At 39.4% G+C, this 18,142-nt stretch overlaps 1 protein-coding gene across 5 annotated transcripts in view; it reads right to left on the bottom strand.

Moving 5' to 3' along the window:
• The window catches only part of MCF2L2 (MCF.2 cell line derived transforming sequence-like 2), a 154,359-nt gene that overhangs the window by 78,255 nt on the left and 57,962 nt on the right, over nt 1–18,142 (bottom strand). For all 5 annotated transcript variants that reach the window (XM_036388655.2, XM_036388658.2, XM_036388656.2 and 2 more), the window contains exons 7-15: nt 17,462–17,611; nt 16,319–16,443; nt 14,636–14,750; nt 13,863–13,982; nt 13,150–13,341; nt 12,605–12,796; nt 12,030–12,207; nt 3,249–3,352; nt 1,759–1,847 (exon numbers count right to left, since the gene is read on the bottom strand). In XM_036388655.2, the coding sequence (XP_036244548.1) occupies nt 1,759–1,847; nt 3,249–3,352; nt 12,030–12,207; nt 12,605–12,796; nt 13,150–13,341; nt 13,863–13,982; nt 14,636–14,750; nt 16,319–16,443; nt 17,462–17,611 (1,265 nt within the window). The remainder of the gene's footprint in view (nt 1–1,758; nt 1,848–3,248; nt 3,353–12,029; nt 12,208–12,604; nt 12,797–13,149; nt 13,342–13,862; nt 13,983–14,635; nt 14,751–16,318; nt 16,444–17,461; nt 17,612–18,142) is intronic.

Here is an 18,142-nt window from a genome sequence, read left to right as displayed (position 1 = left end):
ATGTAGTTGCCATTATCTGAAAATCACCACTTTGACCATTGAAATACTTTGTTTTACAGTTGGTTTGAGCTTTGTTTGGATTGTTTCTTAATCTTAAAAGGGCCTTGGTATTTGTAGTATGCATTTTCTTTTGCTGCAGTGAAAAGAAGTTGCTTGTTGAATAAAAAGGAAAGCATGAAGGCACTCCTTTCAAAAAGTAGAAGAGACATAGAAAACTTCATATTTTCTGGTTCTAAACACAATTGAAGATCTGTACACTTCCATCAGGAATCTTTTTTAACAATAGTCTCAGTGCTCCAATGCAGGGCTGATAGGTTTTACTTCAAATAAAACTGTATCAGCCTGAATGGTCACTCCTCATTAAGAGTTTGATATTGTTGCACAGCATATTTAATGCTATTTTTTTATCTGTTTGTTTGGTTTGCATCAGTTTCCCTTTGATATTACTAATTTTTATACAAAGTATTCAATATTTATTCTTAAACTTTACTCTGTACCACAGAAAGACAGTTGTTTTGTAAAATTTGTTTTGAATAAACAGACTTATTTCTTTTAAAAAAACCTAAGAATACAGAAAAGGTAAATATCTCTTGTTGCTTTCTTTGTAACTGACTGGATCAGTTCTGATACTTTTAAGTGTTGTTCTGAATTCCCTTTTACAAGAGGACTTCAAACTGCCCCTCTTTCCCCACCCCCACCCCCAGTGTGTGCAAAAAGTAAAATTGGTGTTCCCAAGAAAAGAGAGAGCTCACAAATTTGTTTACCAAGCTTCTAGGTCTAAAGTTGTATAAAGTTGCCAGGTATTAGAAGCTGAACCTGTTGTTAATGTTATAATTTCTATGTTCTCTTCAGGCAGCCATTCCCCTGGAGATGTGTATCTGTCTACACAAGATTTCAGATCATACTTTGCACCTTTGGAAAAGTAGCTGATGGTCTTGAGACCAGACATGGTATTTTCATAGGGTATAATTAAATTCAGATAATTATGATTTGTTTTTCTCTCCAATTTGTCTGACATAGTGTATCAAGTTAGAGTTTTTACAAATGGAGTCATTTGCATCAGGTAACTCCAGTGTATAAGACAAGGGCATAACTAAAGAATGAATTATCTAAATGATAGTGAAGAAGAGAACAAAGGAAATGAAGTCAGGATTGTGGCATTTGGCTTCTTGTGGGGGGGTTTTCTTGTGGGTTTTTTGTTTTCTGGGGTTTTTTTTTAATTGTTCCCTTTGGCCTAGAAACTGCAGTTCAGCTAAAACTGGGTTTGCTTGATACTTTTTGTTGAAGTAAGTCATTTAAGTATCTGGTGCTTTAGAATGCATTGTTAATAATCTTTTTCTCAAGCTTTTGCAGAAACCTGAGCTTGCAGTTAAGAAACCCAGAAGCCCCTGAGAGGTATATAGTCAAATGTGAATATTCTGAACATTATGAGAGGATCTTTTAACAGCAGGTGTTTTTTGTAAATTCATGCAAGACTTATTCTAATGACTTCTTTTCTCACATCTTGTAATTAATGCTTCTAAGAGGAAAAAACCTGCAAAAAAGCCCCAACATGAACAAAAGATAACTCTTATTTGCTTTTTCATCTGATAGACTTGGTATAAATGCATGGCTGTAGGCATTTCAGTGACTTCATTATTACTAATTATTTATTCATCTTGGTGAACTTTAAAGAGGAGGTAGAGAATGTACTACAAATGCTTCAGTTTGCATTCTAAGAAGAAAAAAATCTATAGTGGCTCATATGTGCAGCCCTACCTCCTCCTTGTCGACAAGTTCTCATCACTTTCACTGGTCACCAGGACTCTGCTGGATCCTCCTTGACTGGCTTCATGCATCACTTCAATCTGAATGAGAAGGACATGTTAAAACTGAAAATACTTAACTGCTTATGCTTTTATTTAGAGAACTTTAACTCTTTGAAAGAATAAAAACCAGATCCTACCTAACCTAGAAAGTCATTAGACAAGTTCAAATAATTGAATTCTAGATGTGCAGAAATATCTCCTATTTATATTCTCCATCTCTGCTCAGTGTTGGCATGGAGGCATTCCTTACTCCAGGCAAAGTCATTATATTCTTGCACCACAGAAGGGGAATTATCTCCTTGTGTAGATAATTATGGGCATAATAATCTGTTCCTTAGACTCTGGAATACTATTTTTTCATTTCCTGTCTGAAGCCAACCCAAAGACTTCACATTTCCAGAGTTCTTTGTAGAATGCCCTGTGGAGAAATGTGGGCATCCTCCTTATGCCTCTGAGAAGTGTCAGTGTCCCAGCAGCAGTGCTGGGTGAGGCAGTGCTGAGCACAGGGACCTGTGCAGAGCCCGTGCCCAGGCTGAAACAGAGCTTTTGCACAGCTCCGGTGTTTGTTTTGATAACACTCTCACACTCCCTTGTCCAGTCTTGCAGAGTTGGATCATTTCAAGTGCTCTCCAGGCAAGTTTTAAGCAGGCTTTTCCTCCTTTTGCCTGCAGTTTTAAGAGCAGCAAGCACTACTTGCACTTACTGAAAAGCCAATCTATTCAAATTCAGTTAAACAACCCATCTGCTGAGTTTGCTGTTAATCCAAGCCAATATCTAAATCCCAGCAGAATCCAACTTCCTGAGCACGTTCATTTTTAAGGGCTGATTCTTACATTCTATATTGCTAAATTATTTAGCTGGTTGATGATAATGATGGAATCCAGTAATGAACTATCCTCATCTGAACTATTATCAGAACAATGGGAGCATAGGGAGGGGGCATAATTTGCAGTGTAGTCATGGGAAGTGGATTTAAAAATTAATGAATTGATGTTTTATAAAGCCTATACCACACTGCTGCATATACCTACTATGTGGGAGACATGTAGCTGATTACCTGCATTACTGATGAGAGTAAAACTAATTCTAAAATCACTCTCTGTGAGTTTGGACAAAGGGGAGACCACCTGTATGTTCCTGCTGGTAGCTGTTTATTCTGTACTTATTGCTGAAGTTGTGGGCTATATTGGCCATTTCAGAAAATGGACTGCATTTAATTTTTGCTTTCAGCTTCAGAGGAATAAAGATGAAATGTATGAACAAGTCAGGGGTGTGGATACCAGGCAAGTTGGGTTAAAGTAGCTTGTCCTTATCAGAGAGTTAAGTTAGCAATGCTCCAATTTTTTTTTTTAATTCCAAGTATAGGTATGTAAATCTATATTTATGAGGTATTGAGTTCTCTCCCAATATGGGATGTCCCCAAATTACAAGTAATCCTACCTTAATTCCACCTTTTGTCTTCTTAATGCTTTTCTTTTTTGATAACTCTACTTCAGAAACAGTCTTTGGAGGGCAGGAAATTTCTGTAGACCTCCTGTTGGTAGCTGAAAGAGTAAAAAGGAAAGTAGCATTAGAAAATGTGCAAAAAGTTAAAATTCTGCTTCTTAATAAAAGCAATGAGCCAAGTGGTAAATGAGGTCTGGCTTAGAGAACTGAGCTGTGCTGGAGCAGTGATGGACTGGGTGGAACAAGGGATGGGTCCCCTTGTTCAGTGCTGCACTGTCTCAAATTGGCATCTTCAGCTCCACACTGAAAGGATTCATTTGGTTTGGCTTCCCCTGGGAAAAGCATCTTTAGGACAGCACAGGTAAATGTTAGCCAGCTGTACCAACGTGGGTAATTGCCACTTGCATGGTATTGCTCATGTGGGTTCCCAGGAAATTTTGTTTCTGGTAATGGTTTGCTGATTGGTGTTGGATTAAAGGATTGTTCCCTGTAAGGTTTCATTACATGGCCAATTCTCAAAAGAGTAATCACAGGAGTTCAGCAAGGCACAATGACAGGTGTGTAAGGACAGAATCTGAGGATATTATTTCAGAATATGCCCTGTTGTGTCAGGTTTGATGGCCCTTGCAGGCTGACACTGGGGTGTCTGAGGCTACTGGACATCCTTAACAACAAAACCACCTGTGCTGAGCCTGCTGTCCAAAGCAAAGGGTTAGACTGAACTATGAGAAGGGGAATAATACATTTGGCTTGAGTAGAAAATAATACCTGTTACAGCTTTATCTTTGTTTTAGATTGGTAATGAGTTCACAGCACATGCAAGTACAAGGCCAATAGCACTTTTTTTTTCTTCATTGCTGAATTGATATGGGCAGCCATTCATGTCATGGGTGAAAACATGTATGACAGCCAGATGAAATGCTGAAAGAATCTGGGTCAGGCAACAAAGAAAAAAATTGAGGTTAAGTCCTTTTCTTTTTTATTCTGTCAAAACTTTATAATTGAAGAAGCACTTTTTCTAAGAATAAAAGCTGGTGTTTTCAAATGCATCTGGCAACATTTTAAGAGAGTTTCACCAAGTTTAAAGTTTTGAAGTGTTGAGTCTTGATAGTCATTAACTTTTTCTTCTTTGGGGGAAGCTGAGGGATACAGTAAAAAAGATGAAGACTTCTTTGAATGAGGAGGACCTAGTAATCAATTTTTTTATGTAGGAGAGGTCTGAACACTTTTTTAAAAGAAACACTTTACCAAAGTTTCAAATGCCCTTGTCATCTTGCGTTCTTCTTTTAAAGTAGTTTTTAAAGCAGCAAAAAGAAGCACCCAAATTATATTCAGTTAAAAAGGCAACGTATCAGTTTCACAGATGATAATAATGGAAGCTGACATTTCTTCTACCCTGTGTCTTTTCAACAGCCTTATCACAGAGCTGGGAAGAGAATTAATTAAAGCAGCCTGTCTCTAACTCTTCCCTAAATCTTGGATTTATCCAATGCTGAATGACATAAGGACTTGGCAATGCCCATTTCATGCCTGTTACCTCCTCATAATGACTCCATACTAGAAAGTTTCCTTAATGGAACAGTGAAATCTGGCAGTCACCAGCAGCTATAATCAACTGGTAGAGAATTCTTGTGGTTCCCAGGACTGAGCTGAAATGCAAATATCTGGTTTTGGCTCTCCCATCACTCTTTAAGAATATACAGCAGGGGATTTGTTTTGACTTTGAACACTACTTTCAACAAATACCTTTTTCCTCTCCCCTGAAGTAGTATTTGTTCTCTCAAAGGTATTTTTATTTCACTCAGAAAGTGGTCTACTGACATTTTGGAACCAAGGGAACAAAAAGATGCAAGATGCAGCACATGGAAACTATTGATCCCGATTGTCAAACTTCTTCATGCCTTTCTAATCTGCAGGGAGGGTGACTGCCACTGTTGGCAAAAACAGAATATTTGGTAAGTTTTCAAATGGGTCCTTTTATGTGTTTTCCCACGAATCTCTGAGTAAAGTATCTATAAGCATCAGCAAATTCACCCTTTTTTGTATTGATGCAGCCTGGAGATTATATTTAGCCATAAAGTCTCACCTACCACCATCATGACAAAACAGGCTGTGATCAGACTTATTACACTAAAAACTATTATCTCCTGGAGCTTCTTCCAGCTTTATCTTATTTATACCTTGAAAAATCAGTATTAAGAAAATAGATCTGAGACTTGGCCACCAAGATATTCTTTCAAAATCTTACATACTTGAATACCCTAGATATGCTGCCAATGTCTCGTTGCCCTATCTAAATCTGAGTTCAGTCCCTTGGATTGCTCTACAATCTAATTCACAATGGATATGTCATGGAAATTAAGGGAAGCAACAGAAATAACTTCAGAAAACATGAGGACTTTCACTTAGAAGAGCATAGTCAGCAATACCAAGTTGTTTGGCTTATTCATTATTCAGAAAATTTTGTAGCTTGAAGGGATGGTTGATATTGGTATGAAAACCCTAGGTGAAAGCAATCAGCAGAAAAAGTGGAAATCAGTTACAACTTTGATGTCTGGATCACAACTTGCAAGCTCAGACAGCTCCAGGTGATCCAGGAAAGAGCACAGCACAGTTTAAATGAAAGATGACACAGTCACAAGAAGCCAAACTACAGGTGCTCCTTGATCCAGCAGTTAATTTCTCAGGTCAGTTTACAATCTGAGTCTTGGCTTCTTCAGTGTGACATATTTCAGAAAAGGAGACAGGTACAAGATATGAAAGCAGTCAAATTCCACTGAGTCTGTTTCAGAGATGAATTTGATTCATATTGACACAGCAAACTTCCCTTTCCAATTAGACCCAGAAATGAACTGAAAACAGGAAACAAGCTGCTTTGGTTATGCTGTTGACTGCCCCATAGTCAGAAACTGCTGCATGTCACTGCATTTAAGTAGTTGCTGAAGCAGTACAGAAAGAAACAGCCCAAATACCTGCCAATTATTATTGTAATAATTACCGTGGAACAGGAAATATAAGGGAAACTCCCTTATAGAATTCAGTACAGTTGGCTGTTTCAAGGTCAGTACAGTATTGTCTTGCTAAGAAGCTGAAAATTACAATGTTGAATTGCCTACTGAAAGAATAAAGGCACAGGAACAAAGGAGAACTAGAAATGATCTAATGTCTGCATGGCTGCAGAGTTGTTTTCATCCTATTGTTTCACAGTACTCCCCTGGATGATACATAATGATGATTTCATTTTGAATTCATTAATATTTTTAATTGCTTGATGCTGCTTTTAAAGCAAATATTGTCAAAGGGCATTGTAAAGCAGAGTTTGGGTCTGTCACTTGCATTCACCTGGAGCACCTCTACACTTTTCCAATGGGGCTTTAGTACTGTTTACTGGTTTTTTATGAAGAAGTTGTGTGATAAGTATGGAATCACTGTTGTGTTATTTAGCCCACAGCAAATGGTAAAGTGGGCTGTACTGTCCCTAAAGCTGCTAGAAAATGACAGAGACTCATGTGCTCTGTTTTGCTTTGCAGTCTCTCCACCCCTCTAAGACTGAAATAAATTCAGTGAGGAAAACTTGCTGTGCAGGCTTGTGAGAAAAAGCTGTGGTTTCACCCATTCTCCCCCCTGCTCCTTTGTGGCAGGACACAGGCATCATCTCTCAGGTGCTGATCTCTTACAGTGGGGGCTACATCCTCCACTGAGGGACAGACTGAGGGACAGACAGAACTGTGGGCAGCTCCCAGGTGCTCAGAGACAGCTGGATTAGTTCACCTGGGTAAGTGGCCCTAAGTTAGCTCCTGCTAGAATAAGTGCAACTCATTATCTAGCAAGAGACCATAGCCAAGGGTTACAAATCATACTCAGCACCTGTAAGATATTCCAAGCCCCCCTCAAGTAAACACCACACTTCACATTCAGGTTTGGGGGGAATTCTCCCATCATGTTCTCCCATCTGTTTTCTGTATAGGTCTGTGCATTCTCACTCATCACTTCCAGCAGAATTGAATTCTTTTGGCAAGAACAAGCATGGGAATAACTAGTGTGCTAAACTTTATTGGGGCTTGCTGCTTATGCTGTACAACAGGAACACAAGTTTGATGGTAATTAGTGGCTTAATTGCTATTTTGAATGCTGGTGATGGAAAACAATGTTTAGGCAGCTAAAGAAACCCCAGAGCAGCTATGGTTTGTCACTTAATGGCTTAGGGCAGAAAGACTTTGCCATTCTTAGGCAATATAATTTAGACTTCTCTCTGGCAAAATTTCTGTCAAGCCCCCTGAAAATCTGCTGATATAAGAAGCACAGAGCAAGGTTTCTGGATGTGGAATATTCTGCTACAAGGAGACACTACTTGGTTTCCTCAGACTGGCCCAAGTGTAATAGCAATCCCACAGCCACAAAACTGAAAGTATCTTTTCCTTTTTACAACTTCATTTATAGAAATATACTGAACCAGACAAACTAGTGGTTTCTCAAACCATTCATGAGTCACACACACCACCTCTTCTGAGTCAGCTAATCTCTCCACAGCTTCACTTCCCCTACACACATCCCCAGACTCCTGCAAGAAATTCTTCCTTTATCCTTTGTCCAGATGTTATTAGTTAGTGAGTGTTATGCACTAGTGACTGTGAGGAATGCTGGACTGGATCCAATGAGCAGTTGTATACATTTAAATGAGATGGAACCCGCTTAAATTTTATTATTTAAAGAACTGAAAAGGCTTCAGCTGTGTTTTCCCCCCTATGAATCTTGTGTTCCATGTTGGCCTTCTAAGATGCTTGTATGGTGAGTCATGGATTTTGTATGTGCAATGTGCTGTTAAACATGTTGTTTGTTTAACAAGCTTACAGACATTTTGACATCTCTGCTCCTGTATTTCATATTTATGTTGCCCACAAAGAACTCTCTAGGTGAATATTTTATAGCACTTTGTGCTGCCATGTCCCAACTCTTGTCAGAAATGTAACTAAAGCAAGACATTTTTCCTAGCCATGGTCACTGAGATGGCCAAATCACCTTTTACTGAAATTTTCCAAGAACATGTGAGGTTGAAGGGAATAGTCTTTGGGAAAGTTTCATTTCAAAGAGTAAGAGTTTGGGAGAATTACAAGAAAATTAAAATAGATAAATGCTAACTGCAGTAATTTCTAATTGCTTGTATTATCCTTTACAGTTCTGTAGTTCATCTCATTGTGTCTGACAGACTGTGTGGTTTGACTCTCTGGACCTACTCCAATTCACTCCATGCTAGAGTTCTGCATAGAAATGCAGAGAACAAATATGTAGTCAAATTATCAAAAAATATGCCCTCAAAAGTGAATCACAGCAAAACTATTTCCCTATCAAGTGCCACTTCTTTCCTCCCAACAGACATAGGGACAAATTTATTTAGCTATTAGAATTCAACCAGCTTCCACTGGGAGAAAATGGAGTTCTCCTTAAAATAAGGTGTCATATATACTACTTAAATATTTTAAAGGTTCTTACTGTAAAAAGGTCAACAGAGTTTTCTGCCTTTTCAAGTCTGATCTGTGAATATTTAATCAAGTTCTCACAGCTAAAACATGCACCAAATACAGCTGCCACAGACTTTTCAGCATCACAATAATTCCAGAACTAGTACTTCAGTCTTGAACAGGCCTGTCCCTGCAAAATATGGAAGTCGACTTGTGAAACCAGAAGCATCAAGCAAAATTGGGATTAATGTAAAATTTTTCTTCAGAGTTTTCAGACCCATAGAAAAGTGTTGACCAAAGCAGAGTCAATTCTGAGCTGCTATTCTGGATCTTCACTGAGCTAAAAGATTGCTGAGAGTTACCAGAAACCATAAGGACATGCACATGAAACTGTGACAGTCATTTCCCCAACAAAAACCTGCCCTTTCTCTCAGACATGGTATCAGCTATGCTTGTGTGGAGAAAATCCATCTCTGCCTACATATTTGTCCATGTAAAATGGAGAGTCTGACAGTTACAATAATGGAGTGTTTAATGTCTGAGCCTTCATATCTGTGAGATTTTTCCATTAGCACCCTGAATTGGACTGAATTTTCCCTACTGCTCCCTGTTAGGAAAATTGAGAGTCAGCAAAGAAGAACAAAACAAAATCTATTCTGGAACAAATGTAACTTCTTTTCCTTTCACAGACCAACCACCCCAGTGCTGCCATGGTATTGTTACTCTGCTGCCTGGGGACAAAAGCCTTTCTTTCTGGTCTTCTATTTCTGTTTACCACATTTTATTGCTTTTGCTTGCCTTTCTATTTACACAGTCTAGGAATATGGTATTTTCCTGTTGTCATATTCTATTTTGCAAGCTTTTAGAAATATTCAGGTATATTCTGGGTAAAATATGACAAATGAGTTACAAAACCTGTTTCAAGAAGGCGTTCTAAGCCTCTCTCAGTTTCCAAGATGTTGCTTAATAAATTCTCCTCATAAGTAAATGCTGATTGTGCATTGATGCCCTGAATGTGAAGAAAGGACACAGAGGAAAGTCCAAAAGACAGTAGCTTCAAGAAGAGCAGAATTTCACAGCCTCATTTTCAGGCTTGGAATAGGACTCAGTGTCCCTGTTTCTATTCTCAGACATGTTTCAGAGTTAGACTGTGAAACACCTTGGTGAATTCCTCAGTTTATCTTGCTTCAGTTTTCTTTCTGAAAAAAAGAGGTTAAAATACTGACCAGTACTTGCCAAGTGCTTTGGCATTCTGAGGGAAAGGGCACTCAGGAATTGCACAGTATGATTCTCTGTAGCAGACAACTGGATAACGCCAAAGTGATTCATAAAGAATATGTGAATATACATGTACTATTAATGGCTGTTAAAGTCACTGACCCAGAGTCCCTGGATGAGCTGTAGATACTCAGGCACTTCTGTTTCTTTGTACAGAGGTACTCTCGGTCAGTCACCTCCTAGAATCTGAATGAAATGGCAGAGTCTGCTTATCAATGTCTGAACAGAACTGGGTTGCACTTTGCACCTCCTCACAACCAGAGTAGCATTTTAAAATAAATTTCAGCTACCTATTATTTTGCAACAGGACATTAAAGGCTAAGCCTTGTCACACAGTTATCCTGTATTGGGTTGTATAACTATGAACTGCAATTCAAGGGACAGAGCAAGGCAGCATTTCATGACTTTTTGTGAAAGAGCTGATGATATGTGGGATGGGCTGTATGAACAAGAATCAAAACTTAAAGCTCTGTCATAAACCAGCGACTGTTCTATAAGGTTCTATCTATATCAATAATTTATTCTAAAAATCTGCAAATGTGCTAAAATGACAAGAAAGAAGTTCAAGAAACAGTTCAAGGGACTGCATGCATAAACAGAATGGCAAGATTAGCTTTTAGCCTGAAGATGCAGTTTCAGAGTAGGAAAAAGCCATCCTAAAACTTTGCTGCCAGTGACAGGAACTAACTGGTTCTGACCTACTGACCCCATAACCCCATTTTCTGCAACTTCCTTTTCTTCTGCACTAGGGGCCATGTAGTGAGCAATCTGATGAATGCTGTTATTAGTGCTGCTTGGAGCAGGGACTGGGCTGTATGATCTCCAGAGCTCCCTGCATTTTTCTAACTCATGCAATGGAGAAAGAACTACTACAGTTTTGCAGTCTGTGTACTCAGTTTTCAAGGCAAATCACAACTCCAGCAAACTGAGTGCCCACACCAGTGCAAGACGGGAGCACAGTGCTGGAGGATGTGTGTGCGGCAGAGCAGGACCTCTTCACAGGCATTGTGTTCTCATCTTGCCTCAAACTAAGAGAGAAGCTGAAAGTTGAGGTAGGAACTGTGCATAAAAAACACAGCTAGCATGGTTTGGGGGGAAAATGTACAGATGTCAAACCAGCATGGGAATGGGAAAAAGATGATTTTCTTCTGGAAGAAAGGATGAATGCTGGGGAGCACAGGAGAACAGGGACATTGGTGTGACTTTCTGCTGATATGCCTAGAAAGCAAAATGATCAGCCTACTGGTCATCCATCTCATCAGGAAGATTCCTGTTGAGAAAGCAGTTTATTGAATGCTCTTCATACAAATTAGAGGGGGTTTTTAAGGCTTTTTACTAAAGGTTCCACTTTTGAACAGCCCTAAAAGTTACAAAGGGACAACCTCTTCCTGCCACCAAGCACAGGGTAGCTGGTCTCCAGGATCCACAGTTTCAAATTAGCTTCACCCATGTTCCTTTTGCAGAAAACAGTTGTCTTGGCTAAATGCACATGCTAACCTCAAATCGGGAACTTTGAGTAATTTCCAAACAGAAACAATGCTCAGCTTCTATGATAGCAGAGGACAAGGTAGAAAGCGAACTATGTAGAGGGGGGGAAAAGCAAAAATTCCACAAATGAGTCAGTGTCACTCACTAATGGACCCTTAATTTTGCAAGTATCTGATTGAAATTTGAGGAATGATGACACTTGAAAATATTCACATTACATTATCTGGCAATATAAAAGAGGTTCACATGTTTGCATTGCAGGCTTGTATTGACTACCCTGGCATGGGTATTTGAGAATTAGCAGTACAAGACACACTGAGACACAGTACTCTGCAGATTAGACCTAGGAAGAGAAAGTTGATGGTTTCTTTTGATTCACCCTTGTTTGTTTGTTTGCAGTGAGAGATATTTCATATTCATTTTTACTAGCTGGACCTATGAGGCTGACACTGCACATCAAATTCAAGTGTTCATTCTGATAACAAAAATCAAACATGACCATGTGGACAAAACATTGGTGTGAGTCTGAAAGCAGCTGCTCATGGCCTACCTACTGCTGCTGGTCTGGTAATCTTTGGTGATGCTCGCTTTGGGGAAGATTCAGGATGTGGAGCAACAGGTTGTACTGGCCGGGTCTGTTTGGCTGCCAGCTTCTTCAGACTTACTTGCCTCTTGTCAAACATTTCTTGCACATCTTCGAGTTTTTGTACAATTCTTTGGGCATTGGCCTTGACAAAGAAAAGACAAACAACAAATGGTTGTCAGTGCTGGACTGAGTGAGTGAAGAAAGGACTTGTATTATCAGACAGACTAGAGCTGGGGATCACACTGTGCTGCAGTTTATTGCAGACCACACATTCTGGCCAGATCACAGTTTCTCTGACCAAGACATGGTGACTCAAGCAGTGTTTCTAGCACTGCTCTGAAGAAAATTACGTAAGTGTTGCATGACTGCTCTTATGAGTAAAACTTACTGCCACAAATACTGACCTCTGTGCCCTTTTAGAGTAGGGAAAGAGGCATATTTTAGCAGACTCAAATATATAGCCCAGTACACTTTCATGGACAAAGTAATCAGACATTTTTAACTTCTAAGTGAGCACATGCACATCTGAGGGGTTTTACCTTTATTTCAGGGGTGAGGATCATGTCAAACTGATTGTAGAACTCCTTCGGGTTGGAGAGCTGGTGTTCCTTAGCTGTTACCAAGAACTTCTCAATTTCAACGAGTGCAGTTTCAGCTCCCTCTTGTGACTGGCACTTGTCCACAGCTTGGGAAGCTAAGAGGTAGATTCCAGCTTCGCACCATTGGCTTGCCTTCAAGGAAAAGTGGGGGAAGAAGGACTTATCATCACTGACAGTCCAAGTTGTCAGCTGTTGCTTCTACTCTATGAAAAACAGATTTGCTCTAACATGTCATTAAAAGGGGATCAATGTTACTCATAGTGTGCCTGCCTCATAGTTCCTGCCCACAAGTCACCCCATCAGCATATGCAGAATTGAACTTGCTGAACTAATGCAAAGCTCCAATATTTGTACTAACATTTACTGAATAAAATGGAAAAAAACCAAACACAATTTTTTATCTTCATCATAATTACCTGAGCTAATAAAATCCTTCATTTTAAATAGAACCTTGCCAGAGCTGGTATCTGAAAAGGTTCACTCACCTTATCTAACTGCTTATGCAGCTCAAGAGACTTTCCCAAAATATCATACTTTTTCTTGGTCTCATTGGTAAAGTCATCACAAATTCGCCTGAGTTCAACACACTTTGGTCTAATGGAGTCAACTGCATAATGGTTGTTTTGGATGAGCTGTTCTCCATGGAGAGCCAGAGACTGGGCTTTCTCCAAAGGTTCCTGTGAAATTAATGAGAAAAATCCAAAGTTAGAACTACATGCATAATAAGGACAATCCTTCTCTGTAACCCCTGCTGTAGCCTGGGGATAAAGGTTTGGAATATTAATATAGCTGATATGTCTTACTTTATATTTAATTGAAGGCCAACTTCCATGTCAATGAGTACATTGAAACTTGTGAGGTTCCATCTGAACACCAGGAAGCACTTTTTTTATTGTGAAGGTGACCAAACACTGCAACAGGTTGCCCACTGAGATTAGGGAGCCCACTTCTGCTTTCTCACATACTGGGGACATTCATTATACAAGTTTTTCCCTACTTTTTCCCCTAGCTTTCCAAGCAATTAAATGGAACTACTGGGTCTGAACAACTCTGGCTTCTGGAAATTAGTATCTGTGTTTTGCAATTTAAAGTAATGACTCATGAGAAGAGAGTAAATCTGGAAAAAAAAAAAAAGGACAGTGGCAAGTGTCTAGAATACATTGTCTATAGCAGCTAGAATACTAAATTGAGAGCAAACCTGTCCTTTCTCTTCCAGATGTTTCTGTTCCTTGAGGAGGTTCTCAACTCGGGTCACACTGTCTCCAATGTCAACAAAACCTGCTTGTGTTTCCATGAGATTATCCAGTGTCAATTTTACCTAAAAAACAGCAACAACAAAAACATAAACAAAACCAAAATAAACCCACCCAAAACCCCATCACAAGATACTGATAAAAATTACAAGAAACATTCACCTACATCTCTGAGAAAAGTCTGCATCTCAAGTTTAGTCTTTCAGTTTGTTCCAAAATGGAAAATCCAAGGAATAAATCAATGACCAACTATTCTTCAAAGAGTTTCCCTGCTTCTCACTAATTAGGCCCACAAAGTTATGACAACCTGTAACTCTAGAGTTTATATTACTTCAGAATCTGTATTACTCCAGTCTCTAGACTAACAGTTGGGCTTTCTGAACTGTATTCCTTTGACTCTGGTGGAATTGGTGACTTACCATCACAGAAGAATTTATGTTTGATAACTTCACACCTAAATACAAAATTATTTATCAAGGTAAATTTACTTATTGGTGTTCCACATTTTGCCCTCACAGTCTGGCACTTTCCTCACTGTGCCTTACTCAAGTGTTGTAAGACATCTGAAAGCTGTCAAGACTTTAATTTTTGAATATTCATTTCCTATTGCATAATGATCTCTCCCAACCTCCTTTTTGGACTGCTGGTATACTTGAAGTATGGGTAGAATTTGACCTTATTTACCAGAGAAGGCTAGACAGCATGAACAAAGAAATACCTCTCTAAAATCATGTTCAAAGTGTCGAAGCTGCAGGCACTGTTCTAGTTTCAGATGATGCTTGGTCCAAAATTGATCAAAAGCCTTTTCTGTTTCATCCAACTGAGCCAACAACCTGTTAAGAAATTATAATGAATAGAATGTACTTATTTCCTATATATAATTTCTTTTAAGTTACAGTAAGTGATGGCAGAAAGCAGAGCAGGGAAATGGTGGGGAGCCCTAAACTTATGTAAGAGGGCTCTGTGTCAACTCTCTCATAAGCAAAAGAGAATGAAATTTGCAGTAGGACAAGCAGGAATGTGACAGATGAGTGACAACTACATGGATCTACTGTGGCAGTTACAGTCCTGCCTCCTGATGTGCAAGAGGGACTCGGAGTTGTGCCATGTGCCGGCAGCCAAGGGCAGCTGTCACTCCCTAGCTTCCACTCTATGCTTCAAAGACAATCCACCCCCAAATTATGCAGATTGAATATTATTATTTTATGGAATAATTAAACCAGAACTCTACAACTTGTTAATTTTCTTCACCCTTCAGAAATAGGCAAGGGCTAAATAATTTTTCCCAGTCCGTTAAAAACAATAGATTAGGAGTTCATAATGACTCCCATGGACATTGTTTTACTTTGTGTAAATGATGAAACGTTTATTTGCAAAGACATTAATCTCAAGGTGTCATATCTTCAGTAAAGTATCTGACACCAGGCTAGTGAGTCATCCTCATGGTTTCTCAATGATCCGTTAATTACAAAGTAGAACAGTTTTAAACAAGAAGAAAAAATGAAAAGGAAGTGTTCTCTGAATATCTTGTATTTCAATAGATGGGCATTCTTTGGGCAGATAAGGGATCAGTGCATGCTGAATTCATCAAGTTTCATGCATAAAATCATCAAGTTATACGGGGCAAATGCCAATAGCTCCCTCCTATTTTTCTCAAAAACAAGTTTCTGTTTTCAGTCTGTCCCTGGAAAACTTTTTTTAATCAAAGCTAGTCGTTGAATTCAAGATGAACTCACAAATTCCTTTGGGATGACTGTTCAAAGGATTTTAAAGTATTCAGTGAAAAATATCAGCTCAGCTTTACTTTTAGCACCTTTGTTCCCAGTGAATGCAGACACGCTGAAACCCTAGCATGGCATTTCTCTTTGCTCTGCATCACATGGCACAGCAGAAACTTCTACATGGTGACTAAAAGCTTTATGGTAATAACTAGCATTGTAGGAAGGAAAAGGGGGTTCTCTCTCTGTGTATCTCTGGATCTGTGACACACAGAATGTTTCAGGTATCATCTCCATCTGCTCCTCCCCCAGTGCTTCCACAGACACTCACAAGCACATCACCCACTCATCTCACAGAGACTCAGGTGCTACTTTCTAACCAGGCACAGAAGTGGAGGACATATATGTTATGAAGAAAATAAGTCCCACCTTAAATCTTCAGCCAGGTGGTTAGTGGTCTGACCAAAAATTACCAAGAAATTCAGGACTTGTTTGAACTTGCTTTGGCAGTCTAATCGAGTCATTTCCTCTAAGCTATGTCCTTCTCGGACTTACCTGTCCAAAAATCCTGAGTATATGCACTAGTAGTAATTTATAACCTGCATATTTAAATTATTTAAATTACATTTGCATCTCCTAGGAATAAATCAGCAAGTTGCACAAGGTAATTTAGCATCACTGACCTTTCCACTGTGGCCACATTTTCCAGTTCATCTGGACTGAGTTTGCTGTTGGCACTTCGGGTGACTGGCTCCCGGATGCATGTCAGTAAGGTGGCCCCCTGCTTCACTGCTAGCTTCAGCTCGTCCTGAGGGGAAAAAAACAAGCCAAAAACCAAACTGTATGTACTTCTAACAACACTCACATCTCTTAAATGACAACAGAGTAATGATAAAGGAGGACCCTTTCATAGGTACAGAATACTTGAAACAAAACATAAATGCTTACCAAAGGTGATATGTTTTTCTAGCAAATGCAGAGACCTAAATCTTTTCACTTTGAATAGTAGATCTATTTCTGAGAAAAGGAATAGAGTAATTTCGGAGCAGATTGCATATCTGACCAGGCTACTTGCAGAATAAATTATTCTACCACAAATTGAATGTATGCTGGAGATTGTGAGCTGAGAGACTGGGCTGAGACATTGCACTTCTTAATGGAATTTCCTCAAACAACATTGTGCCATGCTGAGCCATAGTACACCAGCTATAAGAAGTCATCCACAAAAATCTCTTCCCAGCATGAAAGATGAGCAATAAAAAAGACAAAGAGGCTCAAATGTTAACTTGTCAGATGACGAATCCCCACATCACTGCACAGTTCTTCCATAAAAATTGTTCTTGTGCTAATATAGCTTAAGTAGTATTTTTAATCTTGTGTTTAACCTAAGGCATTTGCTGACAGCAGTAATATTTACTTCTGATCCTTACTCTGCAAAGCCAAACTAGCCCCAACTTTTTTTAAACAAAACAACAGTCACCATCTAGTTAGATTGTTCTGTCTATTTCTGACTATCCTCACAGATGCTCTCTGTTTCTGCTCCAATATAAGTCAATCCTTTCTGATGAACTCTTCATCAAGGGCCTATGTATTCCAGATGTGATCCCATTACTCCCTCTCACACAGTGGAAGTGACACTATTCTATCATTCCTGAGGCTGTAAAATATCCTTTTCCACAGCTGAATCAAATTGACCTCCTGAACCCAGGCGTCTGTCCTCCTCCTCAGTGGTTTCCAGACAATGGATTGCCAAGTGATGGCAGAAAATTTTGTTAGGTCAGAGCTCATCTATTACACTGCTGGAGCCATCATGGGGCAACAATCACCTTCAGCTTGCTGTGGTGCTCAGTGTGTGAGGAGAGAAGCTCCTCTGTGCACTGCACATCGTTGGGAAGTTCAGTCTCTGCTAAGTCTGTTCCAAAGCTCTGTAGCATCTGTGCTGTTGTTTTTACTGTCATTGCAAAGTTTTCAATGGCCTGGAAAAGCAAAAGCATAAAGTCACAGATTGGTTATTTACCATTAGCCCTTTAACAACACTTCATGCTTCAGGCACACCGTGCTGCAAGTATTACATGCCTGTAAAGCTGGTCACATTGCCTTTTTATGGGTGGATGTGCTTAAAGTTACAAATTAAACCAAAAATGACCTTTTCACAGATCTCCACCTGTCACCTTGTCGCCTCTGAGAGCCAACAGGGAACTCCCAGAGCTCAGCAGACATAATGAAACCACGAAGGACATCAGCTTCAAAGGCAGGCCTGGAACTTCAGATCCTCTGCCCATGCTTGCTGGGAAGTTCTGCTGCATTTAAAATTTTAATTAAGGCTTTATTTAAGTTGAGAACACTACTAAAATATATAGGGCAAAGCCTTTATATTTATGAACCCATTGTTCATTCAGCAGTCATCTGTCTTCCCCTGACTTCTGAATATGTGCATCTCCATCTTGCCTCTCTGTACAAGATGCATTCTAGTCCCTTCCTCCCATCTGTCCATGCTAGTACACAAA

Source organism: Molothrus ater, chromosome 10 (genome assembly GCF_012460135.2).
Source record: "Molothrus ater isolate BHLD 08-10-18 breed brown headed cowbird chromosome 10, BPBGC_Mater_1.1, whole genome shotgun sequence".
NCBI lineage: Eukaryota > Metazoa > Chordata > Aves > Passeriformes > Icteridae > Molothrus > Molothrus ater.
The sequence above is the reverse complement of the archived record's forward strand: the minus strand, read 5'-3'. Positions and strand labels throughout refer to the sequence as shown.